The 25,295-nt window shown below is 43.7% G+C and overlaps 1 protein-coding gene and 1 long non-coding RNA gene across 3 annotated transcripts in view; one reads left to right on the top strand and one right to left on the bottom strand.

The window, feature by feature from the left end:
- sema6bb (sema domain, transmembrane domain (TM), and cytoplasmic domain, (semaphorin) 6Bb) overlaps positions 1-25,295 on the top strand; it is a 133,614-nt gene that overhangs the window by 54,982 nt on the left and 53,337 nt on the right. The window contains exons 2-7 of one of the 2 annotated variants that reach the window (XM_085264104.1): positions 4,378-4,505; positions 5,702-5,816; positions 13,593-13,653; positions 13,800-13,862; positions 23,381-23,479; positions 24,950-25,040. In XM_085264104.1, the coding sequence (XP_085120230.1) occupies positions 4,397-4,505; positions 5,702-5,816; positions 13,593-13,653; positions 13,800-13,862; positions 23,381-23,479; positions 24,950-25,040 (538 nt within the window). In that variant the 5' untranslated portion in view covers positions 4,378-4,396. Of the gene's footprint in view, positions 1-4,377; positions 4,506-5,701; positions 5,817-10,287; positions 10,334-13,592; positions 13,654-13,799; positions 13,863-23,380; positions 23,480-24,949; positions 25,041-25,295 lie in introns of those variants that run through there. The other variant, XM_085264105.1, reaches the window with a different exon arrangement.
- Positions 8,196-10,283, bottom strand: LOC146546758 (uncharacterized). Its single transcript, XR_014890656.1, has 3 exons — positions 10,208-10,283; positions 9,603-9,717; positions 8,196-8,404 (listed from the first exon to the last, which is right to left on the bottom strand). It is a non-coding gene; the product is annotated as an uncharacterized LOC146546758 (long non-coding RNA).

The raw sequence follows: 25,295 nt of genomic DNA, 5'->3' as shown, positions 1-25,295 counted from the left end.
TCTTCTCCCTCTGACTCTTTTCCCCTTCGTCTCCCGTAATTTGCTTGTGGGTGTTGAGTAATTAGCATTCCTTTCACTTTTATTCTGATGTCAGTGCGGGGAATTTGAGAAATGTCCCATAAAGATTATATGTCCCGATAAGGTTATGTCTGAGACTCCATTAAAGAGATGAGCTGCACAATGGCTGCTTGTATCCTTTGGGAAAAAGAGGGCGTGTGTAGGAGAGAGACTGACGGTGACTACAGACCGAGGCTCGTGCAGCCTTTTCTCTTTCATTAACACAAACATTACAGTGAACTAACTGCTGGTTAGTTTTACCAAAACCTCCACAACCTCGTGTACTGTGCTGTCCACTGAAATGCTGATGATGTTTAGGTTACCACATAGGTACTCGCATGATTGTAGACCAACTTTTAGCAGCAGTAAGTTGCAGCGATGGTTTTCTGTGTGAATTTATCTCTCACATTATTGTGGAGGACATCTGGGAGATGCTTCTTCACAGCGTTGCTTCAGCTCGTTGAGGTTTGCAGCATTCGTTTATGCGCAGGTCCCTGAAGGTCCACCACCAGCGATTCTTTGTCAGCCGTTGTGTTTGAGGTTTGCTGCTGTGTGCTGGGATCTTTGTCCTGTTGATGACCCAGTTTAGTCCAAGCTTTAGCCTCGCATTTAACTCTAGAACTCCAGATATACAGAGGAGATCATTCACTTGAGTTTCATTTATAAAGATCAGACCATCCCTCCACCACCGTGCTCACAGTCAGTATGAGGTGTTTGGTTTTCTCCAAATGTGCTGCTGTGCATCATGAGTCGCATTTGTTTAGAAACAAGCCCCCAAGGCACTTTGTCCTTCTTTTGGCTTCCTGTACCACTTGGGCTCAGGAATAACAGTAAAGTTGACCCAGCTTGGACACAGTATAAATAATGTTTATAAAACCCAAAACACTTTGGTCCTTCAAATGAACAGGTACAAAAAAAAAAAAAGAAACCAAACAGGTCCACTCTGGTTTGTAGGTCCAAAGGACATCGTTCCAGAAGTCTTGCGTTTTGTACAACTCTAAGCCGTGCTGTCGTGCTTATTTTAGAGCAGGGGTAACAACTCCAGGCCTCAAGGGCTGGTGTCCTGCAGATTTTAGACGGCACGATCTGATATCCTCGTGTCGGTGTTGGTCCCACATCATCATAATAAATGTTGTTCCAGGTTCAACATTGCAAGTGACCAATCACATTGTTGTGATGTCATACTTTTGCGACTTCGGAAAAAAACGCCGTAAAAAAAAATCTACTTAACCGCCTCTGTCCGCTGATCCAGCAATTTGAATTCTTTGCATTTCAGGATACTGTTCTTTAATAAACGGTAAACATTATACATATTGTCCTTGCAAAATTGGAATTTCATAAATGAATGAAGCCCTTGGCTTGCAAAAGTATTATGTCACAACAATTTGATTGGCAGTGTTGGTCAAGTTACTTGAAAAAAGTAATCAGTAACTAATTACTGATTACTTCCCCCCAAAAGTAATCCCGTTACTTTACTGATTACTTATTTTCAAAGGTAATTAATTACTTAGTTACTTAGCTACTTTTTAAATACACGATTTACAACCTGAATAGGTGATAAAGCGATAGATCTTTCAGCCCAATTCTACTTTTTCTACATAATCCATCATACAAAATGTAATCAAATGGAAAAGTCTCTTCTTTTTTTTTTTTTAACTTGTTTTATTAGTTTTAATCTTTTAACTTTATGCCTGAAGCAAAAATGTAATTATATGCAAAATTCTCTGACTGGAAGAAATTTGTTTTATATTTAAACCTATTTTCTACACATTCCAGCAAATAAAATATATATATTTTTTGTGTTTACACTCAGTATTTCAAATAGATGCAAATAAAACACATCAGAAAATAAATAAAATCAAAGACTAGCGGCCCTTTTGCTCTATTTTCACCTGTAAGGCAGGAGTGGGGTATGCGGAGGTTTACCGTGGTGCAGGTGTGCTGCAGCGGTCAGTGGAAGAATCCGCGAGTTTCTCTGTGAGTTTCCCATTACGTGGTAGCGCACTCGGTGCTTGCTTGGAAGTTTAGGGGAGTTTTTTCGCTGTAAAAAGAAGTTTTCTTCCCACACACAATGGACACTAATGTTTTTGTCACTTTTAATGGAATCAAACTCAAAGTAAGGTCAGTACTTCCACGCTTTAAACGCTGCACGCTCATACTCTCTCCCGCACTCGATATATTATCCATTGTTGATCTGCACACAGCTGTTGTCACGAACATCGCACTTGCTTACGTCACTGTCATGAGACATTCTTGCAAAAAAAATCACGGTTTTAGTAACGCAGTAACGCAGCGTTCCTATGGGAAAGTAACGGTAATCTAATTACCGTTTTTGCAATAGTAATCCCTTACTTTACTCGTTACTTGAAAAAAGTAATCGGATTACAGTAACGCTTTACAAGTAACGCGTTACTGCCCATCTCTGGTGATTGGTCACTTGCAATGTTAAACCTGGAACAACATTTATTATGATGATGTGGCCACAACACCAACACGACGATATCAGATCATCCTTTTAGATCTCACCCGGTCAACGCACGTGAATCAAATAACTAGTTCATTACCAGGCCTCTGGAGAACTTCAAGACATGTTGAGGAGGTAATTTAGCCATTTAAATAAGCTGTGTTGGATCAAGGACACATCTAAAACCTGCAGGACACTGGGCCTTGAGGCCTGGAGTTCCCCCACCCCTGTGTTAGAGAGCAGAGTTTCTCTGGTAACCCTTCCAAATAAGCCACACTTGTTCAGTCTGTTTCTAATTGTACTGATGATGAATGTTAAGTTTAACAGGCTGACTGAGGCCTGTACAGTCTCAGATTGAGTTCTTATTTCTGAGTAGTGCACAGATGTCTCCTTCTAGGAAGACTGCGTTAACACATACAGACCAACAAACTGCAGACGCTGCTTTTATAGAGGTGCTCACACTTAATCAAGTGAATTTGATTAGCAGGGCTTTCTGTATCACATGACTGCAGGTTTTTGGAAATGTAGTATTTTTTTATTTGCTGGTGTTAGTGTATGCATCACATTTGTCATGATTGTGGTTTGAGGAGGTTTGTTTGGCACTGGCAGAGGGGAAGAGGTGATGCTCACGGTCACCTGAACTGAGGCGTGATGACTTTTTTAACAGGGAATGATGCACTCAAGTTACTCTAGTAAAAGTCAGCGATAAAAACATGGAGGTGGAAATGAGCATCACCGATGCCCTTTGATGGAAACAACAGCAGATATAACAACACTGTACAGTCAGCGTTACACCATGCGCGCCTGTGACCACAGGCAAATGTTAAAGCATTTTGCATAAAGAAATCCAGATTCAAATGTCAGGTGTTGTTAGATGTTGCAATTGTGCATCACTGTAAAAGAAAATGCTTTGTGTTTGCAGTGGTGGGGGTGGAGGGGACTGCCTCCCCGCGAGATTTTCAAAGCAAATGACGCCATGAGATAAGTGTGGAGCTGTGGGGCTTTGTAAATTGCCGTGTTTCTGTGGAATTCCTTTGAAAACACAATTTATTGCAAGGCAGGAAATTTACTATAATTACAGATGAGTCAGATCTTAAGACTATAACAACTTTATAAAGTTCTCTCTGGCAGCTCAGTCTCACAAACAGAGATGGGGGGGGTAGCCAGCTCGTCATACCTTTTGAGGTTTGCGGTTTAAGTCGATATCAATTCTGAGTGCTTTCCTCCTTCAAGGCTAAGTGCTGGAGCCATCGTTTTGCAGATGGATTGTGTAGGCTAACTTCATTTGGGTATCATTTGTATTTCCACATGAATTACGTTCTAGACCTACAAGTCTCGGTGTTGCCCGGTGAAAAATGATTTGCGTCACTGGAAAGCATTTCATTTAAGTAAACCACCACTTCTCTTTCTCTCTGTCTCTCATACTGGATAATACGTGACGCGTATCGAGCCTGTCTCTCTCCCTTTATGCCCACAGAGGGTTTTATCGATCGGTGTATGGGACATACGTTGTCCTCTGTCTTTGACAGGATGTCAACCTCTCTTTTTCCTCTGATGTCTCTTTCCCGTAGGATTTGGATGTGTCATTGTGATGTGATGTTTGATGTGGTGATGCCACAGTGAGAGGTGGCTGACTGGACACTTCTCCTGGAGTGGATGTATTTAGTATTTTAGTATTTATTTATTTATTGTCATTGTGACTTAATCCGTCACCCTGAGCAGATGTTTATCTCCCCTCCCGACAGGACGGAGACGCAGATGCTGTGTGAATACAAAGATGAACTCGAGAGAACTAGCCTGCTAGTGAATGTGTCTACCACACCTCACCCGAGTTCTCCCTTTTTCTATTTCCACAGACTCTGCAGTTGGGTTGCTATGGCAGCTGTGGCCCCTTCCTACTTCTTCCTGCTGTGTTGGCTGCTGCGAACGGCTAGCTCGGCTTTCCCGGAGGAACCAGGGCCCCTGAACTTCATCCCTACAGAAGGTTTGACCCCTCGCTTTCTCGCTCCTACTCCCTTTTCCTCCGTTGCATTTCTCTCACCCACGACATGATGTGAAGTGTTGGGTTACAGCCAAATGCGCATGGTGATGAATGAGGGGGGAGGCTACGGCGAAGGGTTAAGGTCACGATGGTGGCTGTGGAGATTTCACACAAAACGCGTTGAAGCGTGGGGTCACGCTCGGGAATGAGACTGAAGCCGTGGAAGGGGCTCTCGCATTCGTGACTTTCCCACACATGAGCTCAGACCCTTGAGAGATACGGCCCCTCGAACGCTCAGACTCTGTGGCTCCGTATCGGCTCTGCAGTCTCCGGCTTAGCCCTGATCTAGATTGACTGCAGTTCAATAATATTGACCGGTGGTTTTCCAGCTAAGTCCAGGCCCTTCTTTGTATATCAATAATGAACAGCTGAGCGTAGACGTGTCTGACTACTGGGTGCTGCCTATTGGCTAGGCTGCAGTAGACCCAACAGCTGTGGTTTACAGCAGGTATAAGTGGAAACAGAAGTCAGAGGCCCAATCACAGCGGGTCAGAGTGATGCAGAAACCGGAGCAAAGATAAGACATACAGGATAGGAATGAAGTAGAAGAAGAAAAATATAGAAATGAAAAGAAAAAAGCAGACTGTGCTGAGCACATGAAATAATATCAGATAGAAATATACCAGCTTTCCTTAGAAATCTGTGGTACAGCATGACTGGAAATGTTTTATTGCTTCCATCTTCGGTTCCCTTCCTCTTCCTCGATGTACAGCACTGATCATTTACCTTTCTGATATTTGTTTCTGTCTTTTTGAATTATCCGAATCAGCCGGCAGAACATGCATTGCCAAACTTGTCAACAAAAGGCTGCATGTAAATGAACAATCCATCAAAAGTGAATCTCAATCAGCCAACAAACAAAAACTTGTGAATATAATGACATATGAGGTGCAGATCAGACATCTTTCATTTTCAGATTATTTGTCTACGCTCCCCTCCGTGTCTCGGTACATTTAAAGTAGCGCGTCAGCTGTGCTTTCAAATGCAGATCTCAAATGCTTTCTCCACTTCACCTTGAATACCTGTTACTGAGGCTGAACTGTCAAAACAAACTAACACAAAACCACTTTTATGCTGAGTACTTTTGGCAAAGATGGATGTCCGTTTCAGAGAAGCCATTCTGTTTGATTTTCTGACAGTGGTGAGAAGATACCCCGTGTTTCTGGGCCGACCGCACAAAACGTGGCTGAGACAAGAGCCTCTGCACGTCCAGAGGATCCTGCAGGTCAATCGGACGCTCTACATCGGAGCGAGGTACGCGACCCACACACACATGCAGACACACGTGTAGATGTACCAATCGGGCCTGTACCTGCTGCTAGGTGAATAACTGGTTATGTCTTCATTGTGGCACCTGTTAGTGGGTGGATATATCAGGGAGCAGGTGAACGTTTTGTCCTCACAGTTGATGTTAGAAGCAGGAAGAATGAGCAAGTTTGAAAAAAGGCCAAACTGTGATGGCTATATGACTTGGAGCTTATAAACTGCAGGTCTTGCAGGGTCTTCTCGGTCCGTAGGGGTCAGTATCTTTTAAAAGTGGTTCAATGAAGGAACAGAGGTGAACGGTGCTCCTTGATCACTGTGGATAATGTGCTGAAAGCAAGAATCGTTCAGGAACGATTGAGGAGCACAACGTTGCTTTTGAGGTGTCGACTTGGCTTCTAAATTCCCCAGATCTCAGTCCGATCCATGGAGACTCCACCTCGCAACTTTTGCACACCTTGATGGTCATAATGTTATGCCCGATCAGTGTATATACTAATGTACATTATGTCACTTACCTGGGGTTTTAAAATCTCTTGGACTGCCTGTTATCACCAGAGATGGGCAGTAACGCGTTACTTGTAACGCGTTACTGTAATCCGATTACTTTTGTCAAGTAACGAGTAAAGTAAGGGATTACTATTGCAAAAACGGTAATTCGATTACTGTTACTTTCCCATAGGAACGCTGCGTTACTGCGTTACTAAAACCGTGATTTTTTTTTTGCGAGAATGTCTCATGACAGTGACGTAAGCAAGTGCGACGTTTGTGACAACAGCTGTGTGCAGATCAACAGTGGATAACATATCGAGTGCGGGAGAGAGTATGAGCGTGCAGCGTTCAAAGCGTGGAAGTACTGACCTTTGCAGGGCAGTGCTGGACACGTGACAGCGTGGTGAATGGAACAGATGGTTAGCTAAACAACCGGCACCTGAAATGTCTGCGAGCACCCAGAAGCCACAAGCGAATCGCTCCCCATGTGGATACTCCTTAGTGCTAACGTCAGGATTCATCTCAGAGGAAATGTGCAAGTACAGCTGAGGCTGAAGTACTCCCAGATGTTACATCAACACACGCAAAAAAGTCAATAGTTTTTGACCCGTGAAACATGGCACCACAAAGCCCAGGATGTGTAGTCTGTGGGACCTGCTTGGACCATTAGCCTTTCTTTAATAAACTTTGTCTCTTGAGAGACTTAAAGAGACTCTGTGGATCCTGAGCGATCAGCCAAAAGTATCAGGAGACTAGCTTTTAGTAGCCTCGAGTCCACTCGCACAGCATAGGAACATAAATACTGAAGAACTGGTGACATTTGGAGAATGACGGCAGAACATGACCAGTAAAACATTAGCTAAAGAGATGTGAGAACTGATGTTTTTAGAACACTTGTAAAATTTTCTATATCGATTATTTTATTTACTTCTTTCCAGAATATGACATTTTCTTCATTATAACCATTAATGCCAACCTCACACTGGTCAAAAAACACTTACATTACCATTCCCTATTAAATCGATTAGCTTGTTTATGTACTGGTTTCACACGAGCCAATTAAACAGTAAATACACTGACATTCACAGTATATTATACTTTCATTTTGTATATTTAGAGCACTCTAAGACACACACGCATTTGTACAGCACTTTATGTTATGTTTCCACACTTTTATCCATCACACACACTTGACCATGGACTGGAAGAGTGGATGACCTGCTCCACGTCCACAGCCACCGCCACCCCCGATGTGTAATTATTAAACAGCATATGTAATTTTCAGTCATCGGTTCCTCCTGAAATGTCTCGCCTTTCAAATGCAACACATAAAACAACACTGTCAAACACGCTGCACCTGATTCTGCGATACTGTTATAATGACAGCTTGGACACACACACGAAGTTAGTAAGGAGTAATTGAGATTAGCTTGCTCGCAGGGTAATAAGCGTCTCCCCTCAGGTTTTAGCATGTATTATTAATCTTCCAAAAGAAGTTTATTGACAAATAAATTAATAGTTACAAGGCAGACCTCTGAGTTAGTAGGAACCTGGCAGACTGGCACAGCTGCTTCGTGTTACTCTGACATCTGTTAGAAGAAAACATGTGTGACAGCAACACGATGCCACCACGGTAGCAGTTCTCCTTCTCAAACAGGAACTTTAGAACTGAGCACATGGAAACGTTATGTAGGCCTGAGCGGAATAGCCTTGCAGCCATGTTGAAAAGATAACCACGAGCCACGGCGTGCTGCGTGCCATCTGTAAACATTAAGACAGAAAGATTGAATGCATGTTATCGTTTTATTACTAGCGTGTTCCTTTAGCTGTCGCTCTCTTCTGTGGAGTAGCTGCATGTGAGGGCTGATATTTGACCTGACAAATATCAAGTTGAGTGATTTCTAGTTTGTTCTCCGTGTGATGATGGTCCCCATATGCCTGTCAGTCTGCTGAAGGCAGTGATCCTGAACAGATAGTAGCCCCGGTGGTCAGAAAGGCCGGAAGCCCAGTCTCCTCACCTGCGCCACTGCTGTGCAACATCTGGTTCTCCACCGACGCCATTCAGGAGCCGACCTGAAGCAACCGTGCTAAAAAAAAGAGCATGCACGTTAAGATTTACTGTCCATGTTGTCCAGAAAGTAACACAGTTTGAAACATCCCGAAAGAAGGAGACAGTTAGTTTCTACATATGGTGCTGATTATTTGCTGTAGTGGAAGGAAGATTGAAGCGGTTTCCAATAAGAGACGTCGCTGTCCTCCAGGAAATGACCCAGTCTCCTGCCTCCAGCAGGCCTAACTTCACTGCTGAGACTCGGTAGTAAATATATCAAACTATGTAGCTTGGTTCCAGCCATTCTGTCTGCACCGGGAGGATCTATAAGCACACATATGCACACGGTCGGGCAATAAAACTTCCCTCAGACAACTATAGCTACTGCAGTCTGAAGGTCTGCTTTATAACAAGCGGCCATGAAACACTTAAAAAATTAATTTGAATTTACAGCTGTAGAAATTGTTCCTGAACAGGAGGAGAAATCTGATCTGAATGTCAACCAACCGGATGATGAGAAAATACTAAGCTTACAGGCGGGGCAGCGGGGGAGGCAAGCAGAGAGAAAGTTTCGAGACTATATTTCTATCTTTTTGTAAGTGGCTAATAGTGTTTGTGGCTTCCTGGTGGTAAACGATCAGCCTGGAAAGAAATAGATCCATGTGCAAACGCATTTGTGAGCCAGAGACGGCCCAGCAGGGTGACTGAGTTTTAAAATGTACACTGTATGAATAAGTACCTGTGGTGGCAGGTATGACTGCCAAAAGCTTCGACAGAGTGCGTGGCCTGATAAGACGCCTCACTCATCCCCAAATCCTGTCGCCATTAGCATAGTTGCTCCTCTGACTGCAAGCACTGCTAAATCCCTGCCCCAGACGCCCGCTGAGAGCTGCTACCTCTCCGTGTCCTCTTCCCATCCCCGCTAAATGAAAGTAAACTCTGTATTTGACTGGTGCCAAGTGGAGTAAGAGTCTTGCTGCGTTAAGCCCCATTTCATTGCTGTTAAGACGAGCAGCTGTGGATCCTGTGGTCCTCAGCCCCGAGTCAGATCCAACAGGCAAATCCACACAAACATAAACCAATTGGAGAGTTTACCAATTGACAGCATGACTGAAGGAATGACTCAAACTCTTGAATAACTGTTCCACTTGTAAGATGTTTGTGCCGTCAGTCTGTGTGCGTGTAGGCGTGTATGTGTGTGTGCGCGCATGTTTTATCTGCACATTCTGCATTACCTGGAGTGGGAAGTGGTAACTTGCTGCCAGTCTGGATGTTTTTTACTGTGTTAGCCCGCTAATGTGACTCTTGAAGGTCAGTTGGCTTGTGGCAGTCAGACAGGGAGACACTCTACTGAGGCCGGAAGGGAAAGTTTAGTATGTAAAGCAAGCAAGCAATTTATTTATGTAGCACTTTCAGACCAATTCAGGCTGGAAACAAAGTGCTGTACACTTGACATGGCAAAAAAACCGGTACATTAAATTAAGTTTAAAATAAATAAATAAATAAAATTAAATAATAATAATTAAAATTAAATAAAAACAATAAAATAAGTGCATTAGATTAAATTATAGCAGGAAAATCACGATCAGACTGTGAAAAGCCAAGGAGTAAAAATGGGTTTTAAGTAGTGCTGTCAGCGTTAATCTCGTTAAAATGACGTTAACGGCATAACTGCTCGTTAACCCATTGATTGACGCCATGCAGCCCCACGCACGGGGCGATCCGGGATAACTCGCTAACAGAGATTTACCGCGTTAATGAGGTTATGGCTTTAACGTAATCTTAACGAGATTAACGCTGACAGCACTAGTTTTAAAAATGGACAATGAAGGGGCCTCACTAATGTGCAGAGGCAGGTTATTCCAGAGGTTAGGAGCAGCCATAGAGAAGGCCCTGTCCCCTCGGAGCTTCCTCTTGGACCCTGGTACCTCCAGGAGCAGCTCGTCAGCTGACCTGAGAACCCGGGGTAGGGCTGTGCGATATGACCAAAATCTCATATCCCGATATAAGAATTCTATCGTCCCGATAACGATATAAATCACAGAAATGTAACATTTTCTGTAAATTCTGTGAATCTCGGGCAGCTCGTCTTGCGGGAAGTGTTTCCAGCTGCGCGTCACGTAGCTGGAGTCGAGTGTTTTAACCGATGCATGAAACGATACATTTTTAGACATAAGTTGTAACGGCCGCCGTTTTCTTTGTGAGTATTTATTACACGGCGTGCTGCGGGGAAAAGCCTGTTCTAACATTTGAGTCTAAGGTTTATTTTTTGGCACCTGGCGGCTCTTTTTTAATTCTCATCCGTAAATAATCTGCTCTTTCACGTGATTCAGTTTATTTTGAAAAGTCTCAACAGGATCTTGAGCTTTATTGTGAAAGGTTTATGTGGAACATAAACAAGCGGACACGCGATGGTGTGACCGTCGTTGTTGCTAACCATAACGCATAAAAACAGGCGCTTGTCCGTCTGTAGTGTGGTTATATAAAATATAAGAGAAAGAGAGAACTTTAAGAAATGAATATAGCCACTACAGTGACCATCAAAAAGATGAAAAAATTATTGCCGTAAACAGTTTTATTTTGCGACACCATGAAACAAAGATAGCGTAAAATGAAATGATAGACGTTTTTATATTGTCATCCGGTATATATCGTTATATCGAACAGCCCTACCCGGGGGTGAGTAAGGATGGCAAGACCGTTAAGCATTTAAAAACAAACTTTGGAATTTTAACATGAGCTCTAAGACATACAAGCCAGGTTTGGAGTAATGCGCTCTCTTTTGCAAGTTCTGGTAAACAAGGCTGAGAGTGCAACTCTCAGGATCACCTCACCGCGTTACCAAAAACATGAAAAATGAATGAAAATAACAGGAACTGCTTTTCAGCTTCCAGCAGTGATCGTTTTGCTGTACGGTGGAACAGCGACGCCCGTCTCTCTCCATCACACTCAAAAGACTTAAGTACACTTCAAGCCACAGTTCTGTTCCTTTGGACTGTAGTGTTGCTTTTCCATTGAACGTTGTTTTGGACATATCTTTCTCTGCCTTATGCTGAATAAAATATATCTGTCGATGCCACTCACCCTAAGAGGCACCTCATCAGCAACCAGATATCAAATAAATGCCCAAACCTTGTTTTGAGCAGTTCTATTTGAGAACTGTTTCCTTTCTGCCAAACTGCATCTGCAGATTGTATCACTTTAGAGAAGAAGGCGCACAACTACCCATGACCCATGACCAGAGGCTCATGCTTAAGACTGAGGGTGTCGGTCATAGCAGAGCCATAATGTTATCTGCATGCTTATTTTGGCCGCTGAATATCCAAATGTCCTAAATTTAATGTCTGAAGAAGGCCTTTGATCAAACTGTTGCGCTCTCAGTAAAATGCTGATGGCGTGCAGGATGTGGTCTGCAGATACCTGATGTCCCCTCTCTCGCATACTTACACCGGACTCCTCTCAGTCATTAATGTCGGTGTCAGTTCCTCCATTTTTGTTCCTTCACTGCTGTAACTTCTGCTGCACGCTGGATTTTCACTCAGAAAAGCAGCACAATACTGCAGCTATGGCAAGAAAAAACATCGTTGTCCTTTATTTATCCAAGTAAAAGTCTCACTGAGATTCAAATCTCTTTTCTAAGAGAGACCTGGCCAAGAGGGCAATTTGAGAGGTCTCGACCTTCAGCCTGCTGGTGTTTGTAGAAAGTTCATGAGCTGGTTGAGTAAGAAAATAGTTTCGATTGAGCCTGTGTTGACTTTGAATTACCAGGTCAAAAGGTTTGGAGGCATTTCTAAAATAATAACTCCGGCACGTGGGTATCGTACACGTAGATGAGGCTACAAAGAGACACTTGTTGATTGTGCTCTCAGGACAACCTATGAGGTGATTTGAAGGCTTAACACACATCTTGCAATATAAACGTGAACTCTTTTCACACCCTTAACTCCAACCTTATGTCACAAGCAGCACACAGAAACTGGCTAACGCGCATGTAAACAAAGAAAAGCATTCAAGCTTTGCGTCATTCGAACAACCTGAAGTGCAGAAGGAAAGAGAAGCAGCAGTGTAAATAATTCCTCATGGTCTGCACTACGAGAGACAACAGTGCTGGCTGCCAGCCCCACCGACTCGGAGGCCTTTTGCTGTATTCATCATGCCGAGACGATGCTGAAGCAGCCTGGATGAGATTACGTCTCACTCTCTCGCCCTCTCCGCTGATTTGAGGATGCTTAAACTTTGACCTGTTAAGCAGGGGTACACCAAGCCATTGTTTGGTGATTTTGCACTTCTTCACCACTTAACAATTCTCCCGCTCTGATGTGCTGAAAGGGCTGTAATATTCCGACACAGCAACAGGAAGTGAAGATAAATTATTCAGAAGAGGGGTGACCTGCTGGCTCTTGGCCTACCTGGGCTCTTATCAAGCATGCATTCTCACAGCCGCCTCTCTCGTTAAAATTAGATGCAAACACACACAGATACACACTCTCCAGCTCACATGAGCAAGCACTTGTGCGCCTCGCCTTCTGTGAAAGAAATTAGGAGAGTTCGTGCAGCACAGATGGAAGGTAGAGCTGGGTCAGAGATGGATCGATACTGCGGGACTAACATGGCTGTGGCAGATTTACAGATTAGCCACTTCAGAAGAAACCCATGCTTCAGATCCGTCCTGGCCCTCATCAATATGCAAACGTCAGCTGTTAGCTTCTTAGCCTAACTCTGGTTTAGGAGGCATTTTTCAAGGTTACTGCAAACAGCAGACTAAGAGTGCAAAAAAAGAAGTGTTTGGGAAGTCATGAATACATGCATGGTGTTAGGGTTTTGGACCACGTGTGGACAGCGTGTTGGGGCGTGAAAGCATCAGTGTAACAACTTGATTAAATCATCCATTAATTCAATTTTAGGACTAGAAAAGACTGATAAGCCAAATTTGGGGCCATTTTTCTGTATATATTGGGACAAACGGAAGACACTGTAAAGCTCTTCCTTAATCTCTGTTGCTCTTATGAACTTTAAATGAATAAACAGCATTTCTGTGTGTGTTTGCGTCACATAGCTGCGTGTGCTGTGGCTAAATTATACACAAAGCAAACACAGGTTACAAATGCAGATGATGTACTCGAGCTAGCAAAAGAATCCACGTTAGGAAGGAGCCGATGTTGCCTTGCTGTTAGCTCTGGATGGAGCTGTGCTGTCTAACTCCCTCTCTGTGTCTCCCTCTCCAGGGATGACCTTTTTCGTGTGGAGCTGGACACCACTGCAGGAGATGAGATGTTTTACAACAAGGTAAGCACCTTCTTAGCAGACACGCATGGCAGTTACAGCCTTTTAGGTGCGCACGTCACTTGTCTCCAAGCTGGAAAATGTCATTTTCCACGAGAGAAATGCCAGGGTAAGCCGCAGCATTTATCCGTGTTTCATTTCATTTATAGAAAAGAACGTGGGAGTCAAACAAGAACGACATCCGGATCTGCAGGATGAAGGGCAAACATGAGGTGAGGCGGCGTCTGTCTGTCTTAATCATGCTGCAGAGTCTAAACATCCAACAGATTCAGACTAACTTTAGTCATGTTTGTGTCTTTATTTGCATCCAGTAATTCTCCTTTTAGCTCTGATTTTGTCTCCACTCCCTCCTGGGCAAAGTATCCGGCTCTTGAGCCGATAAATGCTCCGCCGTGTTTTCCAGCTCGACACTGAGCCTGCAGACCTGAGTACTGTGTGTTTGGGGAGGTTTATTCGCTAAAAGCTGCTCGCTGTGCCAGAGAACAGCATCGACCAGAAAAGTGACACTCGGCCGAAACAGTGGACAAGAAAATCAAAAGTACCCACTTAAAGACACAATAAATCTCAGTGGAGCAGCAGAATCAGGTGGCTCGGTCATTTTTAGAAGACTCTGTCACGTATAAATCATGTTGATATGATTTGATCACAGCAGCTGAAACGGCTCAATCGCTTTTCCAAACAACAGTAGCTCGTAATCCATAAAATCCGTAAAGGGATGATATTAAAAATGTATTTTATTGCTCTGTATGAACTATAAATGGTTGTAGCTGAAGGAGACTTTGGACATGCCTGGTTGGTGGATAGAAACTTGATTTTATTTTGCATTTTCTCTGTTTTTCACCACTTTTTTTCATATTCACTGAACTGTTTGTCGTTTCATTTCGTCATTTGCATTTGCGGTAAATTGGAGTGAGTGGTGTCTCTCTGCAGCTTGAGTTGTTTTGCAGCACATGTGAGCTGCACAGTGGCACAAAGTCAGTAAAAAGCTGTTTAAATCAATCAGCTTCCTTTGAAAAATCCTTCAGCAAGGCTTCAGTTACACTGTCTCTGCACACATGTGCACACATGGGCACACGCTTTGCTCTCCTAAATTATGCCACGTTTTACCTTTTTTGCCTGGAGCCTTGGTTTCTCTGTGCCAGTCATCTGATTGTCAGCCCTGCTGGCGCAGCCTTAAGAAGGAGGGCTGTGACCACATATTATTGTCCCTGCTCATCCAAGCCGTCACTCACAAGCAAACGTGCACATCGATTGGAAGAGCACGCAACGTTAAACTCATCCCACCATCGTGAGTTAGGCCTGCAATCTGTGCCCTCGGAAAATGCAGGTGGGCGTCAGGAAGCCGAGGCGGTGAGGAGGGATGGGGTAAAATGTCCCTGCAGCCGGCGGCAGCCCACGCCTGAATACCTCTTATATCTCCGGCACACACACTCAGTCCTTGCTGCTGCTGTCTGCCGAACACACAAACATCACGTATTCAGTGTCTGCGTGTGTGGGTGTATGCAGCTGTGATGGTTGTGGTTGACAGGGGAAACATGGGCTCTGTCCCCTCCAGGCACACAAAAAATGACTTATTTAACACAGTGAGAGAACACCTGACATTAAATCTGTGTGAGACATCGCCAGACAGAAGCACAACGGAGAATAGTGGGACAGAGACAAAAAGCTCGCCACAGAGAAAGGAGGGGGCGAGTGTGGGTCCCTGTTGGCCGGCCCTGCGGAGAGCCGTGGGGCTGACTGAGATATGAAAGGTCTTCTTGCCCCTAATGACTGTGCTGCCTGGTAATGCTGTGAGTCACACGGCAATGTGAGGAAGATAAGAACACTGCCAGGTCCTCTCAGTCAGCTCTCTGGGCTCAGATGCATTTGAAAAGACGTGCGTGTGTGCGCGCGTTTGTGTGTCTGTGTGATTGCATCCAATCATGCACTCACTCCCTGACGGTACATCTTATATTTGCTGTTAAAATATGACTTGAACGCAGTTATTTTTGTTTCAGTAATTACACTGAAAACAGTACAATGAACATTTTTAATTAACCTCTGACAGTATTAACAAAGATGCAACATTTTGAAGGTTTTTCTTTTTGAACATATTACATATTCTGTTTCTGTTTTCTGCCAGAATAAGTACAATTATTATAATCACTCGTATTTAAAATGCATGTTTTAAAAATTCTGTAATTTTTTTAACCATGCAGAGGCTGCTTTACTGCCTAAGTAATGATATGAAGACATAGCAAAACCACTAACCAAACACGAAATAATTTGTGGCAAACCAAGAGCTTGATAAAGAGAATAGCAGCAGTATTTTTACAGTAAATGCAAACATCCATCCATAATATTTTCTTCCACTTATCTAGATCAGTGTCTTAGGGTGTCAGAGCCCATCGCAGCTGTCATAGAGAGAGAGGCCGAGTGTATCCCGTACAGGTCACCAGGGCTAACACCTGCAGCCAAATTAGAATCACCAGTTTACCTAACTCCATGCATGTCTGTGGGAGTACCTGGAGAAAAGCCTTGCAGACACAGGAGAACATGCAAACTCCTGATAGAAAAGCCCCAGACTGGATTTGAACCAAGGAGGTGACGGTGCTAACCACTGCACCTGCATGGCGTCCACCTGAGAGATCATTTATTGATAAAGTATCTCCATGTGAATTAGCATCGTTAAATACTGTGAAGTCCTGTACACACTGTGTGAGTTTGGGCTGTCCCAGACAGAAGACGACCAAGAATCATGATGACATCTTCAGCATCACAGTGAAAGCGGTTCAGATCGGACAGATTTGATGGTCTTTGCAACCAAAATTCCCACCGTGTCACCGTGTTTGACTCTGTGTCTGTCGCTTTGACGCAGAAAAAGGAAAGTCTAGTTGTGTTGGGGTAGCAAAAGCTGTTTTACCGTTGTGTCCTTCAGCTGCTGAAACCACGCCGGTCGAGGAGGAGGAACGTGGAAGCAAATAGTGCAGGAGTAACGGCGGTGTGTTGTAGCCCATCATTTACAGCATTAAACCTGATGTCCTACCACAGTATATCGATGCCTTTGGATTGCAATAAAACTAATATTTACTGCTGAACTTGCACAGTGGTCACATGAACATGAATTCTTTTAGAAACTATTCTCACAGAGTCCACATCCTACGTCAGGGGTGGGCAATTCCTAACCTGCATGTCAAAATACGGAGAAATAAACAGATCTTTACATGTAAACGTGCAGAATGGAGTCCCTGTAAAGAGCCAAAGTGGGAACACGTTTTCTGGAGTGCATTTGATAAAATAGATAAATGGACACACAGAACAGGAAGTCTTTCCCAGGAAGTCCTCCAGCCACAGCGGAAACCCAAATTGTTGGCTCACAGTCATCAGACTATAGCTGCTGGACTATTAAACTTGAGTAAATAATTACAGCTGGTGTGCAATTGTGTGTTTTCTGCTTCATTCATTATGACTTTATTGAGCTGAAGGGCTGCTTGGAAAATTTGGGGATTTTTAGATTCTGCAAGGCGGCTTTTGAGCTCAGACAATTATGTCATTTAAAATGCACATATGATGCCACGATGATGATAAAATGTGCATCACAGTATCAATATGATCTTGTTATATCGGTCTCTGCAGTGTTTACTGAAGCACTTTTGCACTTGATTGCATCAGACCGCCGCGAGCGCGTTTCTTACCCCCTGTTGCTGTTTTGATTATCATGCTGGAGGTCAAGGAGGATGCCTGAATATTTAACAAAAGAAGAGCCATTTCATGCATTAATGCATGGACACGGTGCAGAGGTTTGGGTAAACATGGATGAGGGATCATCAGCAACACTGTAAATCCTGTACATTTATACATGCCGTACTTTAAAGTCTCTCTCTGCTGCACCTTCCCTCCGCCTCACATTTCATTCTCTTTGTCTCTGTGGCTGCAGAGGCAGATAGAAGAGCGCGGTGCTGGAGGACTGTTGCTGCACCTTTGCTGGCAGCACGACAGGCCTTCTACACTAGATGTCATGCCTCTTATTCACGAGTGCTGTCGTGCTATCCAACAGCACACAATGTTGGCTTAGTTTGGTTCAGTGTGAACAACCACAGGCAGCATAACGAGGAGGTCTTCTCACCGCCGTTACGGTGCGAAAGGACCTTTTGTTTCTCACCTACCTGTCCACAAGCACAATCAGGACTCTGTTGTTTTACGTGCCTCCCTTATCCTCTCCCCCACACTGGTTCCCCTCCTCTCCTCCACTTCACCTCCTGAAAATGTCCCGTTCTGCTCGGGGGGACGGTTGTGTCAGATGTGATACATTCGCCACCTCATAATTGGTTTTGTAATTAAATGTTTCTGCTTGGTTGATCGCAAAGGACATAGTATCTCCCTAATTAGGCTGAAAATTCAATATCCTAATCCTTTCACCTTTTTTTCTTTTCCCGTGTTGACCAAGCTGCTGTCGATGAATGCAACAGTCGGCCTTGTTGTCACTCACTGCATATTCTACCCACATTAGATTTTCCTTTGTCCGCGCTTTCCGCTGTCTCTATCTCGCTCGTATTTGCCCTTTTGATTGTCTCTCGCTGCCATTCGCTCTCCTTATTTCCCTCTTTCCTTTCTCTCCTCACAAAAGCAAATCGCACGAGAGAGAGAGAGAGCACGATGCTGGGGGTGAGACGCTCCCCAGAGGTGGCTCTGTGCCAGCGTATCAGGCTGTGGCAGCATGGGCATGTAGACGCAAACAAAGGCAATACTATATAGTAGATGCTTAAAGAGTGGCCAGGCATCATTATAAGCAGCACTTAGCAAGATTGTTTGATCAATATTGTGTTAATCGTGCTCTCAGAGGAGCTCTGGGTTTGCAGTCGTCCGACTGTTTCTGTGTAGAATCATCACAAGCTGTGGTTTTATTGCTTTTTCTCAGCTTAAAACGCTCCAGGTGGAGTCATCGTCATCTTTTTTTCCCAACTGGCCAGTGTCTCGTGTTTCTGTGTATTTTGATTGTACTCAGCGTCCCAGGCCCCACACGCTGCTGTGGACTGCACTCGAGCTCATCACCAAACGTAGGACTTTTTAGGGTCAAAGACTGTGAATATGAAGAAAAGAAGGGTTCGTGGTGCCTTTGGTTTTCATGATGTTTGCAGCATACAGAATCACATTTAATTAGAATTAATCTGGTTTACGTGATCGTTTACTCAGCAGGTCTGCAGCTGGAGAGCTGTGCAAAGGTGATCCAGGTTAAGTGCTACGGTCAAAGATTGAAAAATGTGTGTGTGTGTGTGTGTGTGTGTGTGTGTGTGTGCTCGGACGACCCGGCGAGCTGTAGGTTTTTACTACGTTTCGGCTCGCTCTCTGCTCATTTATTCTTGTATCTCTATCATCTCACTTCTTCGTCCTGCTTGTGCGTGCTGTTTGTTTGTGGCCTGTGGTGTGTTCAGTCAGAATTACCATCAAACGCTAAAGAAGGGCTTCAGAGGGATGCGGATTAGCTTTAACATGCTGAGTAAGACCGCAGCATTCTGAACAGCACAGTGGTTCTAATTTGGTAACGCTGTTAATTTATCCTCCGCCCACATGCACACAAACATATACACACACTTTGTTCCTGCCACGAAGAGTCACTCTGTTTCCAGTCAGAATCGTGCATCGGGGATTTTTCTGGAAATGACAGACCTGTTGTTAATGAGTGGGGAAGAGGGTTCGCCAAGGCTTTGTGTGCGTGTGTGTGTGAGTGTATTGTGTATACAGTATATGTGTGTGGGTGAGTTCTGGCTCAATGGTGGCTCTTGGCAGAGCAGTGCTCTCTTCTCCCTGGTTGCTAACATCAGGGGACCAGCCAGGCATGTAATGGAAACTTTGGAGATTTAGAGGAGCAGCTTGCTAAATACGACCCCCTGATGTACTGCCTTAGATGGCTCCCATTGTACAAAACATTACTAAACCAGGTCATCGTGATAACTTATTATATTTTATGGGACTATGAAAACTGCTGTGGTTGCTCCTAAAACAGGAAAATGAGCAGAATATTTTACGACCCTTACCTGTTTTGTATTTTGGTTCGAGCAAAGATAGGAGTCTTTATTGTAGCTGGAGGTAAAACACCTTGTTCTTGAAGTTTGGAGTAAAGAGTGATCGTTAGGAAAAAAAACTCTGAGCTGAGGTTTATGCCGAGTGAAAAGGTTGTTATCATCGAAGACTGAGGGCTGAGTTCTGGACAATAGATGAAAAGCACATGCTGAAGGTGGAGCCTCCTCGGTTTTAATGGTGCTTGTTGTTGTGTTGCTGTGGATTCTCTGTGCGTGATTGCTTACAATTATTTTAAAGCTGGTGGATGTGCATATTTCTGTGTCTCTGAGGAAGAGGTTAGCTGTGCAGTGGGAAATGCACTTGCTCTGTCATCGTCTGCAGCGTACAGCTAGCCCGGCTAACATCTGCCTCAAGAGCGAGGAACTGATTAAACCCTGCTGTCTGCCAGCATCTAGTTGATATAAATGTACATTTGCATATGCAAACATGTGCAAACACTTGTGCAGCATCTCTTGGTAGCTTTCCACACTCTCTTTTTTTCTCATTCCTCTGTAAATTTATCCCTTCATTGACAATTACGTCCATATTTGCACCGAGGCGTGTGCTCCTGTGTAACTCATCTGTGCTGCAGATTAATTTTTCAGAGCACAGGCAGCTCTGCCGCTGTCAGTAAGAGGAGCAGGAGAAGGAAGAGGAGGAGGAGGGCTGCAGTCGTCTGGGTCTCGGGAAGGCTTGCCAGCCAGCACAGGTGGCGTTTTGCCTGGATTCTACCCAGGGAGAGGGGATGCACAGAAAAGGGGAGGAGGCATCATACCGTACAGCACATGGGTTTATATATGATTGTTTAATTCACAGCGTGATCCTTTATAATAGGTTTGTTGTTTTTTTTATTTTAATGTGGAGCCCACAGTAAAACCTTAATCCTGCTGCTGCCTGAATTGGGCTTTGAATAAAAAAAGACTCGTAGCTGGAGTGCCAAATGACTCCCTGGAATAGATGAATGGGGATTAATAAAATGCATGTGTGCAGCACAGGATGAGTTTGGATGATGTCTGTAAAGTGCAGAACTGAATAGTTAAAATGTTATAAACCTTGTTTTATTCTAAAGTCATGAAATCCTTAATGTTAGCTGAACAGCCACTGCCAAGTGAACACATTTGTGCAGCGGTTTGGCTCTTCTGAGTATTCGCTCCCATCTCCGAGATGCTGGCAGTGGGTCTGGGTTGTTATTAAGAGTGCTTCATCTGGCTTTGTGATTACAGCTCTGACCAAGCTGACAGACTGCAGCCCCACCGACAAACAGCATGCAAACGATTCTCACACACGAGCCTGCATCTGTGCTGTGATTCTGATGCACGCACACACAAACGTACTCGTTACATGTGTACTTAACTATATGCATCACGCAACACTCTGCGTGTGTGGGAGTGACACGCACACGCCCGCAAGTACTGTGACAGTCGCACTTCTGTTTGTCACATAGCGGCGCAACCATTAGAAATTTGCACCTTGCGCTCGACTCACTTCATGCGCTCACACCGTTCACGTGGAAACACTTCCTGCTTTCCTGTTTCTTTCTTCCCGCTGAAAGACGAGATCCCTGCGGGGAGAGAAGGGGAAAGGTGGGGGAGAGGGTGGAGCATCTGGAATAACACTCAGCCGTCTCGCATATCACTGCTTTCCCTCTGATCTCTTTCACACACATATGTTGGGTATTCATATCTTGTGGGGACATCTAATTGACATTATGCTTTCCCTAGCCCCTTACCTTAACCCTAACCATTAAAAATGGATGCCTAACCCTAACCCTTAGCCTAAACTTACCTAACCATAAACCACCTGGAACCCTGACACTAAAACCACATTTTCAGCCTCAAAAATGCCTTCAAACTCGTGGGGACTAGGATTTTGGTCCCCATAAGGATTGTTGGTCCCCACAAGTATAGTAAACTTACCATTTTTGGTCCCCACAAAGATATGAATACACACACACACACACCACTTTTATTTCATCTCTGCTCCTCTTTCCATCAACATTAATGTGGGCGGTGGTCTTGAAGTAGACCCCATCTGGTGTGTCTGTGCGTGTGTGTGTGTGTGTGTGGCAGAGCTGGTGCCATCGTGGCTGGGACAGTGGTGTGCTGTGGTGTGGGTTGGGGGTTGCTGGCTGTATCAGTGATCTACTGTACATGACCACTCACTCTGCGTACTCGGGCGGCTGTGCAAGTGCAAATTGCTGTCAGTGCCTTTTGACTTTTACAGTTAAAGGTCACATCTGAAATTTGTGCTTAGCAACCATGGATGGAAAAATTCCTTCAGGAAATCAGAACATAAAATCATACTTTCAGGCTCATGCGCTGCCCTGTGTCGTCTTACAGATTTGTTTTGTGTGCAGTGAAAAGAGTTTCAACAAAATCCTTTCCTATAAACGAATAATCTTAGTTAAGTAGCATAATAGTGCGTGGGTGGTATAATCAAATATAGCTAAATTACCTCAACTAAATGTGCTCATTATGTGCAATGACACTTTTCAAAATCATATATATGATTTTATATATTAGATTCTAATTATTGATTTATATCTCTTTAATTTTGCAGCTACTGAGTTTGATCAATATATTGCTCAGTAGCTTGATCTATAATAATGCAATTAATCTCTAAAATAATAAGTAAATAGTACGGAGGGTGAAGTGCAATGATTGCATTCAAAATATGAAGCTGAAAGCAGCAGAACATGGAAATTAATAAAGTACTCGGGAATTAGTGATAGGTGAGCAGAAAGATTAGAAAAGTGTTTCCAGTAATTAAATTAAAAGGAAGTTAAAAAATAAATAAAGCTGCTCGTTCACCTAAATGCTGCAGGAAAGAGAGTGAAGTCTGCACAGTAGCTAACACATAAGCTAACCTGTACGGTTACAGATCTGTGATTAAAATAGTTATCGATCAGAAATGAATAAACGAGAATGCTTAAAGTAATCAATAAGCTGTTGAGATATAAGGTATGATATATAGATATACAGTATGTTTAACATGACAGACATGGCTGAAACAAATAGATGCACTTTACTGGTACATGAGGTCAAATTGAAAACTAAAAATATTAATAAATAAATTAATAAATGATGCCTTCTAATGAGCTAAAGATGATCGATAACGTGCTTTAACAATAAATGAAGAAACATTTTTAGTAGCACAGTATAAATGAATAAAAAAGCTAACAGTAACAACACAGTATATGTGTGGAGACACCAACATTTATCTGTATTTGGGACTGTGGGGCAAAAACCGCCATCATGGTGGTGCTGAACTCACGACTGTTCAAAGAATGAAAATGCGACTTGCTGTTATTTATTCATTACACGCGCTTCACGTATTGAGAAATTAGCCTTAAATCTGCCGCTTGTTCTAAAATCCTAAGGCTGCTTTGGATTACCCTCCGTCAATCAACTGCTGTGTGTATGCGTGCACGTGTGCATGCATGTGTGAAGGGGGTAGACGCCTAAAGTCTCTGCAGGCTACGTTCAGACTGTATCACTGTGATTGACAGCAGTAATGGTGTGATAATTCCACACATCAGGCAGCTGAAAAGCTTCATTTCACAGAGCGGTTTGGCTAATCAGCGTCTGAAAAATAAAGGGTTTTTTTCTATTTGCGCCATCATCTGTTCCTCAGACTCACCCCTCCTGCATATTAAGCCTATTCTCTGTATTTCTGTCTTTCTCTCGTGCAGGATGAATGCCGTAACTTCATCAAAGTGCTGCTCAGCAGAAACGGAGGCTTGTTTTTGTGTGGAACCAACGCCTTCAACCCGCTGTGTGCCAACTACACTGTAAGTAAACCCAAGGCGGGTGATCGCAGCCGCCCTACGCCGCCACCTGCGAGCGGTCGAGCGCCTCTTAGCTGATAAATAATGTCTATTTTTACAACAGAGTCTCCCTCCTATAGATCAATTAGTGCACTTGTTCAGGTGAGAACGCACAGCTTCATTAGAGCTGTTTGTCAAGCAGTTGAGTCAGTGCCGACTGCCTCCCCAGGAGTTATTTATCCTTGTTGTCTGGCAGCTCCAGCGCCTCGTTTTCCTGAGATACAACAGTTGTTATTTCTCGGCGGTTAAACTTTGTGGTCTGCCGAGCTTGTTATCATTGAGAGTCAGAGACAGAAAATCAAGAAGAACACAAAGAGGGGAAAAGAGGGAGAGGAGCGTATTCACAGAGTAAGGCTGCTGAGATGTGACTTGTTGCGGTAAAGAGAGAAAAGCAATGCCACAGATGGAGGCGGAATCTAAAAGATGCCAGAGTTCGAGCTAGAACTGTAAGCGTTTACTAGCCAAAATGTGTTCTGAATATTTCTCCAGCACTGTCCCACAGCACATTTGTCAGATTCTGAAGGTTTGCATCCATCAAGCAGCAAGTCACCAGAATCCTCCACCGTGCAGGGAGCGCGCTCCACTTCTTAGCCTATCCCTGTCGCGCTCAATTACAGTAACCGTTTTAAACTTGCAGAAGAAGAAAAAAAAACCTGCACATAAATATTAATCATCGACTGGGGTGATTTCACATCATTCCGCAGCGATATTAAATGAGGAACGAAGGCAGTGGAGTCGGAGGGAGAAAGAGAGAGAGGAAAAAAATCCTTTCACTATCAAAGGCTTTCTCAGATAAGTGTTATTTTCAGTCTCTCACATTTCAAACACGGTGCAACAGTGGAACACTGAGACGTACTTGCCCCATTATCTGTCAGCCGCTAATGACATTCTACAACAGCGTATACCTCACCTGTCTCTGCCTGATAGGCTGACATTTTCTCTGGGGACTAGTTAGTGATGCTAGCTACTGTTTTATTTAAAGCAGGGTTTTAATGAAATGACACCTATAAATTATTTCATTTCAAACAGCCGATGAGAGCTGAAGTCTTCCAAATCTGCTGCTCTCCTCAAATAGTTGCTTGCGGCGACCTTTAAACGGTTTGTGTTTGTGTAATTGATAGTGAAAGAATAACAGAGATTTTATTACATGAGCTGCCAATTTTATTGAAATGTACACGTGTGGACGTGGATGCATAGATGTGTATGCGTCTGTGTGTGTGTGTTATTTATGGATGAAAATGGGACTCTCTTGTTGTTTGCCGCTGTGCCTAATTGCCTCCAGTGAATCATTAGTTTGCACTTATGGTAACACTCCCTAATTGCCATTCTCTTGTGGTTTGTTTTCATGATGCTGCTGTAGATGTATTCATATTGTTTGGAGTACCCAGATTGATGCATGCATCTAATTGTGTTTGTGTGTGTGTGATTTAACAGGGAGACACTCTGGAGATGCTGGGAGACACAGTCAGTGGGATGGCCCGGTGTCCCTATGATCCCAAACACGCCAACGTAGCTCTGGTCGCAGGTACGACATGGTTTGTTTAGCGTGTGCTGTCACACAATGAGGAAGTGTGCGATGTCATCAAAAGATATTTTTGTCCCTTGAGCAGAACAAAAGAGAGCCGCAGCGTGTCCTCAGCTTCAGTTTACCCCGTTGTGTTTGAACTCGTTCATTAATAATCAATAGTGTGTCTGAAACTGTTCAGATCCTTATCTGATATTAGCTGGTAGTAAAAAAAACGAATGTTATTTTTGTGTGGGCGTGTAGAAAAGTTGCAAT

Source organism: Mchenga conophoros, linkage group LG23 (genome assembly GCF_057382185.1).
Source record: "Mchenga conophoros isolate Kocher_MC1m ecotype Shallow Benthic linkage group LG23, M_conophoros_male_GT1.1, whole genome shotgun sequence".
Taxonomy (NCBI): domain Eukaryota; kingdom Metazoa; phylum Chordata; class Actinopteri; order Cichliformes; family Cichlidae; genus Mchenga; species Mchenga conophoros.
This window is presented reverse-complemented; position numbering and strand designations above follow the sequence as displayed.